The sequence below is a fragment of the Schistocerca cancellata genome, chromosome 3 (genome assembly GCF_023864275.1).
Source record: "Schistocerca cancellata isolate TAMUIC-IGC-003103 chromosome 3, iqSchCanc2.1, whole genome shotgun sequence".
Taxonomy (NCBI): domain Eukaryota; kingdom Metazoa; phylum Arthropoda; class Insecta; order Orthoptera; family Acrididae; genus Schistocerca; species Schistocerca cancellata.
In genome coordinates this window covers 764,822,775-764,838,770 of record NC_064628.1, presented here as the reverse complement: position 1 = coordinate 764,838,770, position 15,996 = coordinate 764,822,775, and the positions used below count along the sequence as shown (strand labels likewise).

General features: G+C 38.3%; 1 protein-coding gene across 1 annotated transcript in view; it reads left to right on the top strand.

The window, feature by feature from the left end:
- Positions 1 to 15,996, top strand: part of LOC126175792 (DENN domain-containing protein 5B) — a 501,428-nt gene that overhangs the window by 437,381 nt on the left and 48,051 nt on the right. Inside the window, exon 13 of the mRNA XM_049922773.1 lies at positions 12,275 to 12,371. Within this exon, the coding sequence (XP_049778730.1) occupies positions 12,275 to 12,371 (97 nt within the window). The remainder of the gene's footprint in view (positions 1 to 12,274; positions 12,372 to 15,996) is intronic.

The following is a 15,996-nucleotide window of genomic DNA, read 5'->3' as shown; positions in this document are numbered from 1 at the left end:
TAGTCACTGTTCTGTGACAATGAATACTGTTGTCCTGAAAAATGAATACTATTGTCCTGAAAATATGTCAGAGCCCACAGAAACACAGGAAAGTCAAACATATTCTTCCACTGTTCCATTATAATACAAAGCATCTGTGACTTACTGTTATGAAGATATCCAATGGCATTCTTGGAATGACTAGAAAGCCTGCCAAAATCATGATGCCCCAGCCACTCTATAATTTTCACATTCTGCTACGTTTTGGAAATGACAATGTGTTCCTTACTCTTTCCACATCGGATGGACCCTGGACTTGTTTGCTATACTGAATGAGGATTCATTTGAGAATTATCACCATAATCCACTGGCAGTGGTCCCAAGCATGATGTGAATTTCATCACACTTGCAACATTTGTTTAGACACTGTCCAATTACTATAAAATGATTCTGGGTAAACAGGGTAATGAAGACTAGTGAAAGTGTGAAGTAATTTACACATGAATAGCAAACCTATTGCTCTTGCCTGTTGCACTGTTTTCTTTATTTTTCACCATTGTTGTCAAACATTTGATGACATCCGTAATGAACACCCTCAGCATAGGTAACAGCTACATTTTTCTGATGTTGTGTTCGTGATTGTGATGACACTTCCACTCCCATCCAGGCAAATGAGGAAAGATTCACATATACATTAGGCTTGCCTCTTGCACACATGCAATGATAATAAAAAAGACGGAAGTACAGTAATAAAGCATACAAAAATGGACAAACAGGTAAAAAATGACTATTCTGAAATGAAAGAACAGACAGACAAATTATGGACCAGTATGTGCCTAGAAATAAGCTTAACAGGAAGAAGAAACATCACACCTGGTGAGCAGAATTTCAAAGCTATAAATGCAGTACAAAACAAATATTGATGGATATATGAGCCTAAGTAACATGCATTCCAGAGCATAGGCTTCTAATTTAATTTTGTCTTTCCCCTACTGCAGACATAATAGCTCACAAGGTGAGGCAGCAATCTGTTTAATAGATATTATAGGTTTTTCTGATGTGTCTGCCTCCAATGAATCTTGAAAAGGCCCATGTGACTGCAGGTATAAAAATTGTTTATAAGCTGAACTTGGCTATAACCACCGTTTATTGACACTCAGCTCTAGTTTATTGATAACAATCTGGAAATTTTCAACTTTCATTTATAAACTGGAATCATTGCTAAACAAGGTAAGTACATTTTAAGACAAAAAATGATTACAATTTCAGAAAAATTGGACGATTTATTCGAGAGAGAGAGAGAGAGAGAGAGAGAGAGAGAGAGAGAGAGAGAGAGAGAGAGAGAGAGCGCGAGCTTCACAAATTGAGCAAGTCAGTAACATGCTGGTCCACCTCTGCTTGGCACTAATTGATAGAGTTGTTGGATGTCGTCCTGAGGGATATTATGCCAAATTCTGTTCAGTTGGTGCATTAGATCATCAAATCTCAAGCTGAATGGTAGGGCCCATAATTCTCCAAAACTTGTCAACTGGGGATAGGTCTGGTGACCTTGCTGGCCAAGGTGGGCCTTATCTTTATGAAATGTAAGTCCAAGATGGCTTGCTGTGAAGGGCAACAAAATGTGGTGTAGAATATCATTGAAGTACTGCTGTTCTGCAAGGGTGTTGCAGATAAAACGAAAGGGTTCCTGCTATGAAAAGAAATGGCACTCCCATTGGTATATCATTGCTGTCCTTTGCTATCGCCAACCAAGTCTTCGCCTCATCAAGGGTCAGTTCAAAGCAGGACTCATCAATGAAGATAATTCTACTTCATTCTATGATATTCCAAGCCAAAGATATATCTGGAGATGCCCCGAACAGTTGTGAGATCTAACCTGACTGTCACCCATCATACGGGCAGACAACCAGGAGTGCTGGTCTGGCTTGCCATTTCTTTTCCTAGCAGGACCTCTTTGGTTGTCATCTGCGACACTGTTAGAACACAGTGGTATGTCGGAGATATTCTAGGCACTGTTTTGTTGCAATTCATGCAAGCTATCCTGGGCTTACATTTCAGCAAGATAATGGCCTCCCCTACACAATGAGAGTTTCTACTAATTCTCTCTGTGATTGCCAAACACTGCCTTGGCGTACAAGATCACTGGATATCTCCACAACTAAGAATGTTTGGAGCATAATGGGCAGGGCTCTCCAGCCACCTTGGGATTTTGGCAGTCTAATGCACCAGTTGGACAGAATTTGGCATAATATCCCTCAGAACATCCAACAACTCTTATTAATAAATGCCAACCAGATAATGGCTTCTGTAAGGGCTAGAGGTGGACTGACACACTATGCACTTGCTCAATTTGTGAAGCTTGTTCTCTTGAATAAATCATCCATTTTTACTGGAATTGTAGTCATGTGTCTGTCTGTACATGTACATCATGTCTTCTAATTTGTATCTCATTCAGATAATTCCTTCATGTTTTTTTTTATTTTTTTTATTTTTATTTTTTGAAGAGTAAAATGGAATCGGCTGTGATAATTTGTGGAGACTTTAACATTGACATTCTTACAAGAACCAGAAACTGAGAGGACCGATTGAACCTTGGTACATCCTTCAATGTAAATGCTGCTACCTTAGTAACAGATACTTGCGAAACAGCTTTAGATCAGTAGCTAATCAAGAAGGGTGTATGCATCACTTCACTGATAAATTTCAGTACAGGCTTTAATAAACATCTAGTTCAAATACTAAGTTCAAAGGAAAAGATAGGACTGGGAACAATATACTTTTAAGAACCACTTGTAGAAGCAATAGTTAGGATAACATAAAGTACACTGTGCAAAAAAATTAAAAGGGTCACTATCTTGCAATCCTGTCATTTTCCCCATTTCTACACAGAAATGTGAAATTTGGCTCAAAGGTGTCGACAACCTACTTCTGTAATGGTACAAAAGTGTGGTACGTTGCAGTGTCACCCTAGGAGGTCTTCTTATGGGTGGCCGAGGAAAACATTTCACTCCCACTCAGAATTGAATGCAAAAACACCTCAGGAGGAGGCATAAAGGTAAGGATGGGATAACAGATTGTTTTCAACAACTGATTGGCCAGTCAGTTGTTTTTTAGTCCAGTCAGATTTTGCAGTAGAATAAAACAACTGAATGAAACAAGTTTGCAGCCAGGTCACTCTCCAGGTTTGAGTGGTTTCAGTTAATGTGAGACAACTGGCTGACACAAGTATCTGTCAGTTTTGTCTTATATGAATGTTTTCACTCTGTCTCTGGGTCCACTTACATACTTTCTCACCCTTTTCTATGAGGGGCGGTGGTCCTTACGGTGTGCACATGGTGCCACTGCTGTAGCCTCCTCCTGCTGCTGCCAGGGCCAGGGTTGCAGCCGATGCGAGGAGGTGACATGGTGGCCAGCACGGGAACATCACTAGCAGAACCTGCACTACCTGTGACTCACCACCTCCTCCTGTCACCTGCCATTCTGGCCCTGCCCTTGGCAACAGCAGAAGGACACTGACACTGATGTGGAGCGTACTGGATGCAGATGCAACCTTAGAGCTAGATTAAAATGGTTTTTAATTAATGGACATCATCACACAAACAAAATGAAAACAGTCACAAAAATTTGCCTTGTTCCTTTTCTTTCCCCCTTACCCTTCTGTGCTTGCTCGACTTGGTACTCCCAACAAAGCACTTTATTAGTTACGTGTTAGTTGCACCTGCAATGGTTTAATGCACAGCTATCTATTAATCAGTTTTAAATTATGAAACAAAGAATTAGTCTTTCAGTACACAACCAAATAAATATACAAGTATGTATATTACTTATTTTAACTTTGGCGTACCCACTGCGATCTTCACGTACACCTGATGGTGGAGCTACCCTCTGGTGGTCTGGAGATATACAGGGTGGTCCATTGATAGTGACCGGACCAAATATCTCACGAAAAAAAGCATCAAACGAAAAAACTATAAAGAATGAAACTCGTCTAGCTTGAAGGGGGAAACCAGATGGCGCTATGATTGGCCCGCTAGATGGCGCTGCCATAGGTCAAACGGATATCAACTGCATTTTTTAAATAGGAACCCCCATCTTTTATTACATATTCATGTAGTACGTTAAGAAATATGAATGTTTTATTTGGACCACTTTTTTCGCTTTGTGATAGATGGCGCTATAATAGTCACAAACGTATAAGTACGTGGTATCACGTAACATTCCGCCAGTGCGGACGGTATTTGCTTCGTGATACATTACCCGTGTTAAAATGGACCATTTACCAACTGCAGAAAAGGTCGATGTCATGTTGGATGTATGGCTATTGTAATCAAAATGCCCAATGGGCGTGTGCTATGTAAGCTGCTCGGCATCCTGGACGACATCATCCAAGTGACCGGACCGTTTGCCAGATAGTTGCGTTATTTAAGGAAACAGGAAGTGTTCAGCCACATGGAAACGTCAAACATGACCTGCAACAAATGATGATGCCCAAGTAGGTGTTTTAGGTGCTGTCGTGGCTAATCCGCACATCTGTAGCAGACAAATAGCGCAAGAATCGGGAATCTCAAAAACGTTGGTGTTGAGAATGCTACATCAACATAGATTACACCAGTACCATATTTCTATGCACCAGGAATTGCATAGTGATGACTTTGAACGTTTTGTACAATTCTGCCACTGGGCACAAGAGAAATTACGGGATGATAACAGATTTTTTGCAGGCATTCTATTAAGCGACGAAGCGTCATTCACCAACAGTGGTAATGTAAACCGGCATAATATGCGCTATTGGGCAACGGAAAATCCACGATGGCTGCGACAAGTGGAACATCAGCGACTCTGGCGGGTTAATGTCTGCTGTGGCATTATGGGAGGAAGGATAATTTGCCCACATTTTTCGATGGCAATCTAAATGGTGTAATGTATGCTGATTTCCTACGTAATGTTCTACTGATGTTACTACAGGATGTTTCACTGCATGACAGAATGGCGATGTACTTCCAACATGATGGATGTCCGGCACATAGCTCGCGTGCGGTTGAAGCGGTATTGAATAGCATATTTTATGACAGATGGATTGGTTGTCGAAGGACCATACCATGGCCCGCACGTTCACAGGATCTGACGTCCCCGGATTTCTTTGTGTACGGAAAGTAGAAGGATATTTGCTATCGTGATCCACCGACAGTGCCTGACAACATACGTCAGCCCATTGTCAGTGCGTGTGCGAACATTACAGAAGGCGAACTACTCGCTGTTGAGAGGAATGTCGTTACACGTATTGCCAAATGCACTGAGGTTGACGGACATCATTTTGAGCATTTTTTGTTTTAATGTGGTATTTACAGGTACATGTATCACATTGGAACAACTGAAATAATATGTTCAAACGTACCTATGTTCTGTATTTTAATTTAAAAACCTACCTGTTACCAACTGTTTGTATAAAATTGTGAGCCATATGTTTGTGACTATTACAGCCCCATCTATAACAAAGCGAAAAAAGTGATCCAACTAAAACATTCATATTTCTTTATGTACTACATGAATATGTAATAAAAAAGGGGGTTCCTATTTTTAAAAAATGCAGTTGATATCCGTTTGACCTATGACAGCGCCATCCAGTGGGCCAACCACAGCGCCATCTGGTTTCCCCCTTCAAGCTAGACAAGTTTCGTTCTTTGTAGTTTTTTCGTTTAACGCTTACTTCATGAGATATTTGGCCCAGTCACTATCAATGGACCACCCTGTATATACCCCACTTTGTATTGTATACCACTGTTTTTCTTAAACTAATGAAAGCACTACAGGCTAGTTTCACTCAGAAGAATAATTGATAACTCAGTCAACTAAACCACTAAACAGTGTTTTCAATTCATTGAATGAATGAATACATGCTTCAGCTGACAGAAATACTAAAGACTGGTGTCACTTGTAAAGAAAGAATGAATGACTCAGTCAGTACACAAAACACTACCAGATTGTGTCAACTGTTTTCATTCAGTTGCTTGCAGAGACTGTTTTCGTGCATAAGAAATGAATGAGTAATAATAAAACTGATATGTAAAACTACAGCCAACTGATTAAATTGTCCATTCAGTTGCTCCCATAGACTGGCTTCACTCAAAAGAATGAATGAATAATACAGATAATATATAAATCTACAACCATATGAGTCTGTCGATTTCCAGCAATCGACTGTATTGATTGTTTTGTTTCAGTTGTTCCTATCACTACATAAAGGGCATCATTTGTCCATTTACACACATTTCGCGGCCCAAAAGAGTCTGCGCTATGATGTGCAACAGAATGATGTCCTTGAGAACCTTTTGACACTGATGATGTATCCTGGATGATTCAGCTCTTCTCTAAGGATATCATGGGGCTGCAATCCCACTGAACATGATATGATACCTTTGGAGTGTAGCACAACCACAATTTTTCTCTGGTACACAAGTTGGAACCAGAAGGGACCATTCAAAACCATTCAATGAAATTTTAATGTGATCTGAAGCAGCAAAGAGGTCTAATGATTTTTGAGCACTCCTGTGGTGTGATCATGGGAGGGAGAGGAGTGCAACCTCTTCAACACCCCTCAGATTACACGATTGAAAGCAGGCGCTAAAGCAGGACTGTAGTTGAAGAGTTTGCTTGCCTGTGGATGCCTAGGAATCAGTCAAGGGTTGTCTCTCTCCAGGTTCATTTGTAAAGTGCTCAACAACAGTGTGCAGGTGGCACCGAAGCTGTTGCTGACCTGGGGCATCTTAGAAGGAGTTTGACATTTTATTCATGCACGTGTGAATGTTGCTTCCCCCTCAAATCCCCCCCACCCCCACCCCCGCCCATCCTCTACGATTGCACAACAGGAGGGAATGAAACAAGAGGCCTGAAAAAGCATAAACACCCTTTGTTGCTTTGGATCACAGTCAGATTTCATTGAATGATTTTGAATGGTTTCACCCTGTGTTCCTAAGCAAAAATTTTGGTCACATTCCACTCCGGATTGATCAGATCATGTTCAACAGCCTTGCAGCCCTACAATGTCCTTAGTGAAGGCTTAAATCATCTGGCTGGTGGATTGTCAAGAATGTTATTCTATTGCACTCTTCATTGCAAACTTTTATTCTTGAGCATGAAAAGTGTGTAAATGAATGAGCCAGGGGGAAGGGTGTTGTTGTTGATGCCTCTTATGTCACCTCCTGAGGCTTTTTCGTGTTAGATATGAGCAGTGATGTGTCTGAAATGCTTTCCTCTGTCACCCATAAGAAAACTCCATGATTTAAATACTAGGCATCACGGTTGTGACCTCCATCACAGGCACCAAGGAAAGGGGTGATGTGTGGGTGAAGGGGGAGGGGGTGATATGTCTGTGATGGTGGTGGACAGAATTGTGATGAAATTTTGTGCCAATGTGACATCGGTAACCCACCTTAAAACTCTCGTGGTCTTCTGAGTTCTGCCCCCCCCCCCCCCCCACCCATGTGTTGACATCTTATCGTTTGAAGTGTAACCAAGCCTGAAGGTGACATCACTGGATGCCACACTTTTGCACTATTACCGTAGAAGGCTGTAGGCATCTTTGAGCCACATTTCACACATCTATCTCACAGTGGGTGAAAATAACAGCGTTTCAAAAGAGTGATTCTTCATCTTTTTGCCCAGTGTATTTGAACAGCTTACCATTCAAAGAAAAATGGTCACATGTTTATAACCTAAATTGTGTAAATGAGAAATTTAACTTCTTAGCTGTGTGAACACATTACTTTCAAATTCAATTTCCACAGGAAACTACAACCATAAGCAACACTTGTACAGTGAAAAGATGGATCACAAGAGGAATCTGGGTTTCATGCAAAGGAAAAGAGACTACCATGTAAAACATGTAATTTGTGTAGTTCCTCACCTCAATTACACATGTATTATAAAAATATTCCTAAATATGAATAAAAGTAATCAGAGTAGCAGAAAGGCATAATGATGAAACATATGTGATGCAACAAATAAGGCAAAGAGTATGTGAGCTGTTATAAAAAAGAAACTGGTAAAAATAGAGCATTGTGTGAAAATATAACACTATTGCAAGAAAATTAAAAAGTAACAAACCATTTAGAAACAGCTGACTCATTTAACAACTTTTTCTTAGGCATTGCAGATTATGTGTGAAAACGTAAATAAGCACTTGTAGTTAGTCGGTGAACATCAGCACTGTAACACAAGATGAAATAGCAAAAGCAACAAAAGGACTAAGAAACACCTACTCTACAGGCATTAACAATGTTCCTGCAAAATCTTGCAGAGTAGTGCTTTAAATTTAATTGCACCACTTACATACTTACGTGACTGCTCACTTCAAGTAGATTCTTTCGCTGACTTACTGAAAATGTCTTAGACAATTCCAGTTGATAAAAAAGAAAGATGGGACAGATAATGTAAAAAACTATACACCCATTATAATTTCCCCTTGTCTTTCAAAAATACTAGAAAAAAATTATATGTTACTGACTTCAGAATTTGTAAATTAAAGTACAGTACAATGAACAACACACATTCAGAAGTAAGAGTTCAACAATAATTGCCACTTATTGAGTGTGTTAATTGTATACTAAGCCTGGTGGATGTGAAACAATGAATAACATTAGTATTTGCCACCTACTGCAAGCTTTTGACATCATGGGGTCACTTCCTTACTGAGTAAACGTAAACGAGCAGTAAGCATTGAACACACTAATCATTCTTAAAACTATTTCTGAACACTTAACTCAGAGTATAATCTAATTTAATATAGTGCTTGTCAAGAATTGGTAATCGAGACACTTCTGGTCCTTTTGTACAATAATGGTCTAAGCTTAAACATGGATACTCATAACACTATCCTATTTACAGAGGTTTCCAATATTCCCTTAAGAGAGAAAAGTGAAGAAGAATTCCAGAATGAGATTTTCACTCTGCAGTGGAGTTTGCCCTGATAATGAAACATCCTGGCAGATTAAAACTGTGTGCCGGACCGAGACTCGAACTCGGGACCTTTGCCTTTCACGGGCAAGTGCTCTACCAACTGCACTTGCCTGCGAAAGGCAAAGTTCCAGAGTTCAAGTCTTGGTCTGGCACCCAGTTTTAATCTGCCATGTAGAAGAATTACAATACTCAATAAATAATGTCACAAAACAACTTAGCAACTGGATACAGAATAATTGATGAACACTTGTTAACAGCACAGAACCAAATTCTGAAGATTATGGTTACAAAGCAGTTTAAAATGGGATTAAAGAAAACATTAACATTATATTTGAATGCAAGCCTAGAGAATTTTGTAAAGCACTATATAAGAAATCTGATATTCCATCCATTGTATATTCTTCAAAATAAATTTATTGGATTAGAATAGTAGATTGCTAAAAAAACTAATATTCATGATCACTATATTAGACAAAAAAAAGCTTATATTTTATATGAATCAGCACATTTCTGTGCCATAAAGGTACTTTCCATGTAGGAGTGAAAAGTTATAACAAACTTTCCGAAAACATAAAAGCAAATACTGAGGGCCAAAACCCTTTGGAAAATCTTAGAGTGTCATATTTACAGCATCACTGGTTTTTCTCTATAGCAAAAGGTTTAAATGTTTAAAGTGCATTACATCAATATTTAAATGTATCAAGTTTATTATATAGTTTAACATATCCAATGTTTTATGCATTAGTTTCATTTATAGGCAAGAGAACCATTAAAAATACGATACTACTATCCTACCATGACCATAACTACATAGATAACACCTTCCAGTCATGTCTCAATAATATTGTTCAATTTATACAGTAATTTCACTCTAAAACATTTTGCTTGCACTTAAGACAGTTTTCTGGGATTGTGTCCTGTTTCTAAAGGTAACGGATTTACCCTGGTTAGTATGCTCTGACAGCACAGTTCTTGTACCATTGAGGCAGCCTGCTTATCAGTGATTTGTGATAGGAACTTTGTTATGATACAAAACTTCAATGCATCAATGAATGCTGAAAGTTGACTGTTACCTAGCAACTGACAACCAGTGTAGTTTCTTTGACAGTGCAGCATCTGTTGACTAGACAATATATCTCTGAAAATGAAAAATCAAAGTGGCAAAGTAACTCTCTTCAAAATATACACATTGTTCTGGTCATTTTCTTAGTTTCATGTTCCATGTTTTGTTTTCACAATTAACCATAGTGATGTAGGACTGGTAATTTTACATTCACATTATCCACTGGTATGTAAATATGGCTACATACTGACCATTTACAAGTGTTTTTTTTTATAATACAGATGTGATTATTAATTCCTACCTATCACCTTTTACACATAATAAAAGTAGAAATTCTTCTACAGATTAAAAGGAATTGTTAAGAATACACTTCTTCAGTTTGTTTCCAAATTTAACTTGGTGGTTAGACATTTTATATCATTAGGTAGCAGATGAAAAATTTTGTGCACCCTGTTTTGTGCTAAGACAACCTTAATGTGAAGTAACCAAGATTGTATTTTTCTGGTATTGTTAAAATGTGCATCATTCTGTTTGAGCTGCAATGATTATTTACAACAAACTTCGTCAGGACATAAATGACTAAGAGATGATTGTGGACGACCACCACATATTATTCTTACAGCATATTTTTGAGCAATCTATCTTTAACTAACCTCAGAACATTCCATATGGTATTGTTGAATGAAAATTTGCAGAATATGTCAACTTACTGATTTGTTTCTCTCCAAGATTATGAATTAAATAGTTTTAGTGGTTCTAAAATGTGTTTTTCTAGTTTGAATTCCCATCGATATGGACATAAAGTTTTTGAAGTTTCAACACTGGTTGGTATTTCCTTACAATGTGTTACACATACCATTTGTGTGGAACATCTAGGTGTGCAGAAGTGAATATTGTATATTTTTGAATCTGACAGTGAGACCATTCACACTAAACCGCTCACTAATACTTTTCTTAACATTAGTAAGCATTTCTACTGTTACTGTATGTATATTTGAATTGATTACAATAGTAGTATCCTCTACAAAGGGAACAAACCCTGCTTGATGTCTATTAGACAGCAGATCACTTACATACATGAGAAACAGTAGTGGGTGTAAGACTGAGCTATGTGGAGCCCCATAAATGATTTCTCACCACCTGGTTAATTATTAGATACAACTTTCTGGATCTCTTTCATCAGATACAATGTCCGTTGGTTGGCTATACCAACAATTCTGTAAAACCTCAATTTATCTAGGAGAATATTCTGATTGACACAGTCAAATGCTTCAGATAGGTCACAGATCTACTTACAAAGTTAAATAATTGGATGTGAATCAAGTAGATTTATTTAGTAATAGAGTATGCTGCATAAGAAACCTACCTGCATTACAAGCTCCAACTGTTGGAAAAGAAAGTTGATTCCATGTAAGGACCATGAAGATAAAGAGAAATTAGGACTTGTATGGAGGCATATAGACAATCATTTTTCCATCACTCTGTTTGTGTGTGAAACAGGTAAATAAATTACTAGTAGTGACACGGGATACCCTTCACCATGCACCGTACGTTGGATTCCAGATTACGTGTGTAGATGTAGGTGCAGAATGCTCAGTATTTAGGGTTATGACAGGAATAATCATCTGAAGCTGAAAAGTCCAGTAGACATGGGCTCTAAAGTAGTTACCTTAAGAGCTACGAGCTCTTCTTCATCTCCGCTACTGTGAAACCAACCTCTTCTACTGAGCAAATCCTCATAACTCCTGAAGTATCCATTTCAGAGCCTATTTTTACTAGATTTTTTTGCTTCGAATGATCGTTCTAGTCATATCACTGAATATTCCTCATGGAACGTCCTGTGTACTTAAAGATATGATATTAAAGGAGAGCAAATTGAATGACTAATCTATCAGATAGCCCTCACTGTTGAATATCTTTTAAATGATAAGTGTTAGAGTGGAAAAGAAGGAGAAGCTATTGTTTGATTTTTTTAAATGCATCATATCTCTCTGTTAACTCTGCATTCTTAGTGATTTGTTCTTTCTGTGCTCCATGTGGATATTTTTTGACAATATTCACTTGCACTTTTTTGTTTCTGTTTTCTAAAGATGTAGTTTTGAAAGCAATGGACTGATTTTTACATCTTCAAGCTACTGGTATTGCAAAATTGTAACAACATTTTGTAGAAACTGTACCTGTCATTACATTGTTGTTAGCATTTTGCTGTTGTACTTTTAATCAATGAGTAAATGTAAAGAGGCTGTTACCAAGATTCATATTTGTGTGTTTATATAGGGAAAGTCTGCCCTTTGGTCACATCTCACAAATTACCAGGAGTTGGAGGAATGCAACGATACATCAAAACCAATTGATCCCAATTTCCTCACACCAGGTGAGTATTGTGAGTTAGTATTTTCAAATGTTTATTAGTTATAATCTGTGTGTACAGTCTGTTTCAAAAACATTAATTGAGATGGTCATAAATGGAATTTTTAAAATTTAGAATGTATGTGTGCAATTAAACTATGTACTACAGAAATACAAACATCTAAAAACTGAGACAGAAAATGCAAAATGGCTTAACAGGATTGGCCAGAGGACAATTGTAAGTCTGGTTGGTTTTTTTTCCCTTGCCTTCCTTTGAATTGGAGTTGTCAAAGAGAAACAGCATGTATATCCAGGGGAAAAATAGATACTGCCTAAGGGGAAAATTAAAGAGGCCTTTGGAGAAAAGAGAAGCAGATATAAGAATATCACAAGTTCACATGAAAAACTGGTACTGAGCAAAGATGGGAAAGGTGGAAGGAATCTGTAGAGGGACTGTACATGGGAAGTAAACTTGAAGGTAATGCTATGGAAAGGGAAGAGGAAGTAAATGAAGATGAGATGTGAGACATGATACTGTGAGAAGAATTTGACAGAACACTGAAAGATGTAATTCAAAATGAGACCCTTGGAGTAGTCAACATTTCCTCAGAACTGCAGATATCATTGGGAGAGCCAGCCATGACAGAACTGTTCCATCATATGTGCAATATGTATGAGACAGGGGGGAAAAAACCCTCAGACTTAAAGAAGAATGTAACAATTCTGATTTCAGAGAGAGCAGATGCTGACAGGTGTGATTATTACCAAACTATCAATTTAATTATTTACAGAAGAATGGAAAAACTGATCTTGGGGAAGGTCAGTTAGGGTTCCGGAGAAATGTAGGAATAAGCAACGTAATAGTGACATTATGACTTCTCTAAGAAGATAAGTTAAAGAAAGGCAAACCTATGTTTATAGCAATTGCAGACTTAGAGAAAGCTTTTGACAGTGTTGATGGGAATACACTCTTTGAAAGTCTTAAAGTAACAAAGGTAAAATACAGGAAGCAAAAGGGTATTTATGACTTGTACAGAAACCAGATGACAATTAAAAGAGTTGATAGGCATGAAAGGGAAGCTGTGGGTGAGAACAGAGTGAGACAAGGTTGTAGCCTATTGCCGATGTTATTCAATCTGGACAGTGAACAAGCAGTTAAAAGAAGCCAAAGAAAAATTTGCAGTTAGAATTAAAATTCAAAGAGAAGAAATAAAAACTTGGAGGTTTGCCAATGATGTAATTCTGTCGGATAGCAAAGGACTTTGAAGTGCATTTGAACAGAATGGACAATGTCTTGAAAGGAGGATATAAAATGAACATCAACAAAATAAAAAACAGGGGTAATAGAACGTAGTTGAATGAAATCAGACAGTGCTGAGGGAATTAGATTAGGAAACAAGACACTGAAAGTAGTAGAGGAGTTTTGCTGTTTCAGAAACAAAATGTTTGATGATAGCTGACATAGAGAGCATATGAAATGCAGACTGATGATAGCATGAAAACCATGTTTGAGAAACAGAAATTTGTTAACATCTAATATAAATATAAGTATCAGTGATTGTTTTCTGGAGAGATTTCTGGTGGTGTGTAGCTTTGTACAGAAGTGAAACGTGGACAATAAGCACTTCAGGCAAGAAAATAGAAGGTTTTGAAATGCAGTGCTACAGGAGAATACTGAAGATTAGATGGGTAGATTGCATAACTAATGAGAAGGTACTGAATGGAACTGGAGAGAAAAGAAATTTGTGGCATAAGATGACTAAAAGAAGGGGTTGGTTCATAGGACACATTCTCCAACCTCAAGCACTGTCAGTTTAGTACTGGAGGGAAGTATTGGGGTTTAAAATTATAGAGAAAAACCAAGAGATGAGTACAATAATTAGGTTCAGATGGATGTAGGTTGCAATAATTATTTGGAGATTAAGAGGCTTGCACAGGACAGAGTAGCATGGAGAGCTGCATCAAACCAGTCTTCAGACTGAAGACCATAGCAATACAACTACAGAAAGGGTATGGCTAAGTCCACAAGAACAGGAATGGAATATGATTTACTACATGAAAAAATGTTTTAGGTGAAATCTTCAAGAACTTAAAAACTAATGCCATAATTTTCTAGTATTTTGTAATATATTGTTGGTTAACTTTGTTACTCACTTAAAATGAGAATTAACAGTTAGATGTTGAGAAAGCTTGAAAGGTGGTAACCAATTTGCTCTATTACACTTCCAATGAAAATGCTCAGTCATTATATCTCTTAATATTTTCTCAATGTGTGCCACTGACTGATAAGCACTGTATTTCAGCACAAGGAAACAAGCTATGCTTTTTTGTCACATTATGTTTGTTGTGATGTAGAGCAGGGAGGGAGGTTTGTACAAATTTGGTAGGAACCAAGACTTATGGAGAAAAAGATAAAATGTGTATCTGGGACTCACTAAGAGATTAGTATGGTTTGTTAGTTCAGCTAACTTATTGTTAAAATCTAGATGTTAAATTCATGAAGTACTGTATAATCATGAACAAGGCCTACATTTGTCCAAGGAAGAGAAACTTTAGAAACGAAACCTTCCTAGTAAATGTAACCTTCCTAGCAGAAAACAGTATGGAAAGTGGCAAGAGTCCTTCCCTTTATATTTTAGAGGGAAGATTCAAGAGGACAGGAAATTTTTTTAATGTTATAGGTAGTAGCAGGTTTGACTGAACAGTAACAATCTACTCTCTGTAATGGAAATTGCTGTAAGTACAGGGCTATTACAAATGATTGAAGCGATTTCATAAATTCACTGTAGCTCCATTCATTGACATATGGTCACGACACACTACAGATACGTAGAAAAACTCCTAAAGTTTTGTTCGGCTGAAGCCGCACTTCAGGTTTCTGCCGCCAGAGCGCTCGAGAGCGCAGTGAGACAAAATGGCGACAAGAGCCGAGAAAGCGTATGTCGTGCTTGAAATGCACTCACATCAGTCAGTCATAACAGTGCAACGACACTTCAGGACGAAGTTCAACAAAGATCCACCAACTGCTAACTCCATTCAGCGATGGTATGCGCAGTTTAAAGCTTCTGGATGCCTCTGTAAGGGGAAATCAACGGGTCGGTCTGCAGTGAGCGAAGAAACGGTTGAACGCGTGCGGGCAAGTTTCACGCGTAGCCCGCAGAAAATTGGCTCATGCCAGAACTGGAGACCGACAGCGCCGACTTCATCTTTCAACAGGATGGTGCTCCACCGCACTTCCATCATGATGTTCGGCATTTCTTAAACAGGAGATTGGAAAACCGATGGAGATCATGATCAGCAATTCATGTCATGGCCTCCACGCTCTCCCGACTTAACCCCATGCGATTTCTTTCTGTGGGGTTATGTGAAAGATTCAGTGTTTAAACCTCCTCTACCAAGAAACGTGCCAGAACTGCGAGCTCGCATCAACGATGCTTTCGAACTCATTGATGGGGACATGCTGCGCCGAGTGTGGGAGGAACTTGATTATCGGCTTGATGTCTGCCGAATCACTAAAGGGGCACATATCGAACATTTGTGAATGCCTAAAAAACTTTTTGAGTTTTTGTATGTGTGTGCAAAGCATTGTGAAAATATCTCAAATAATAAAGTTATTGTAGAGCTGTGAAATCGCTTCAATCATTTGTAAT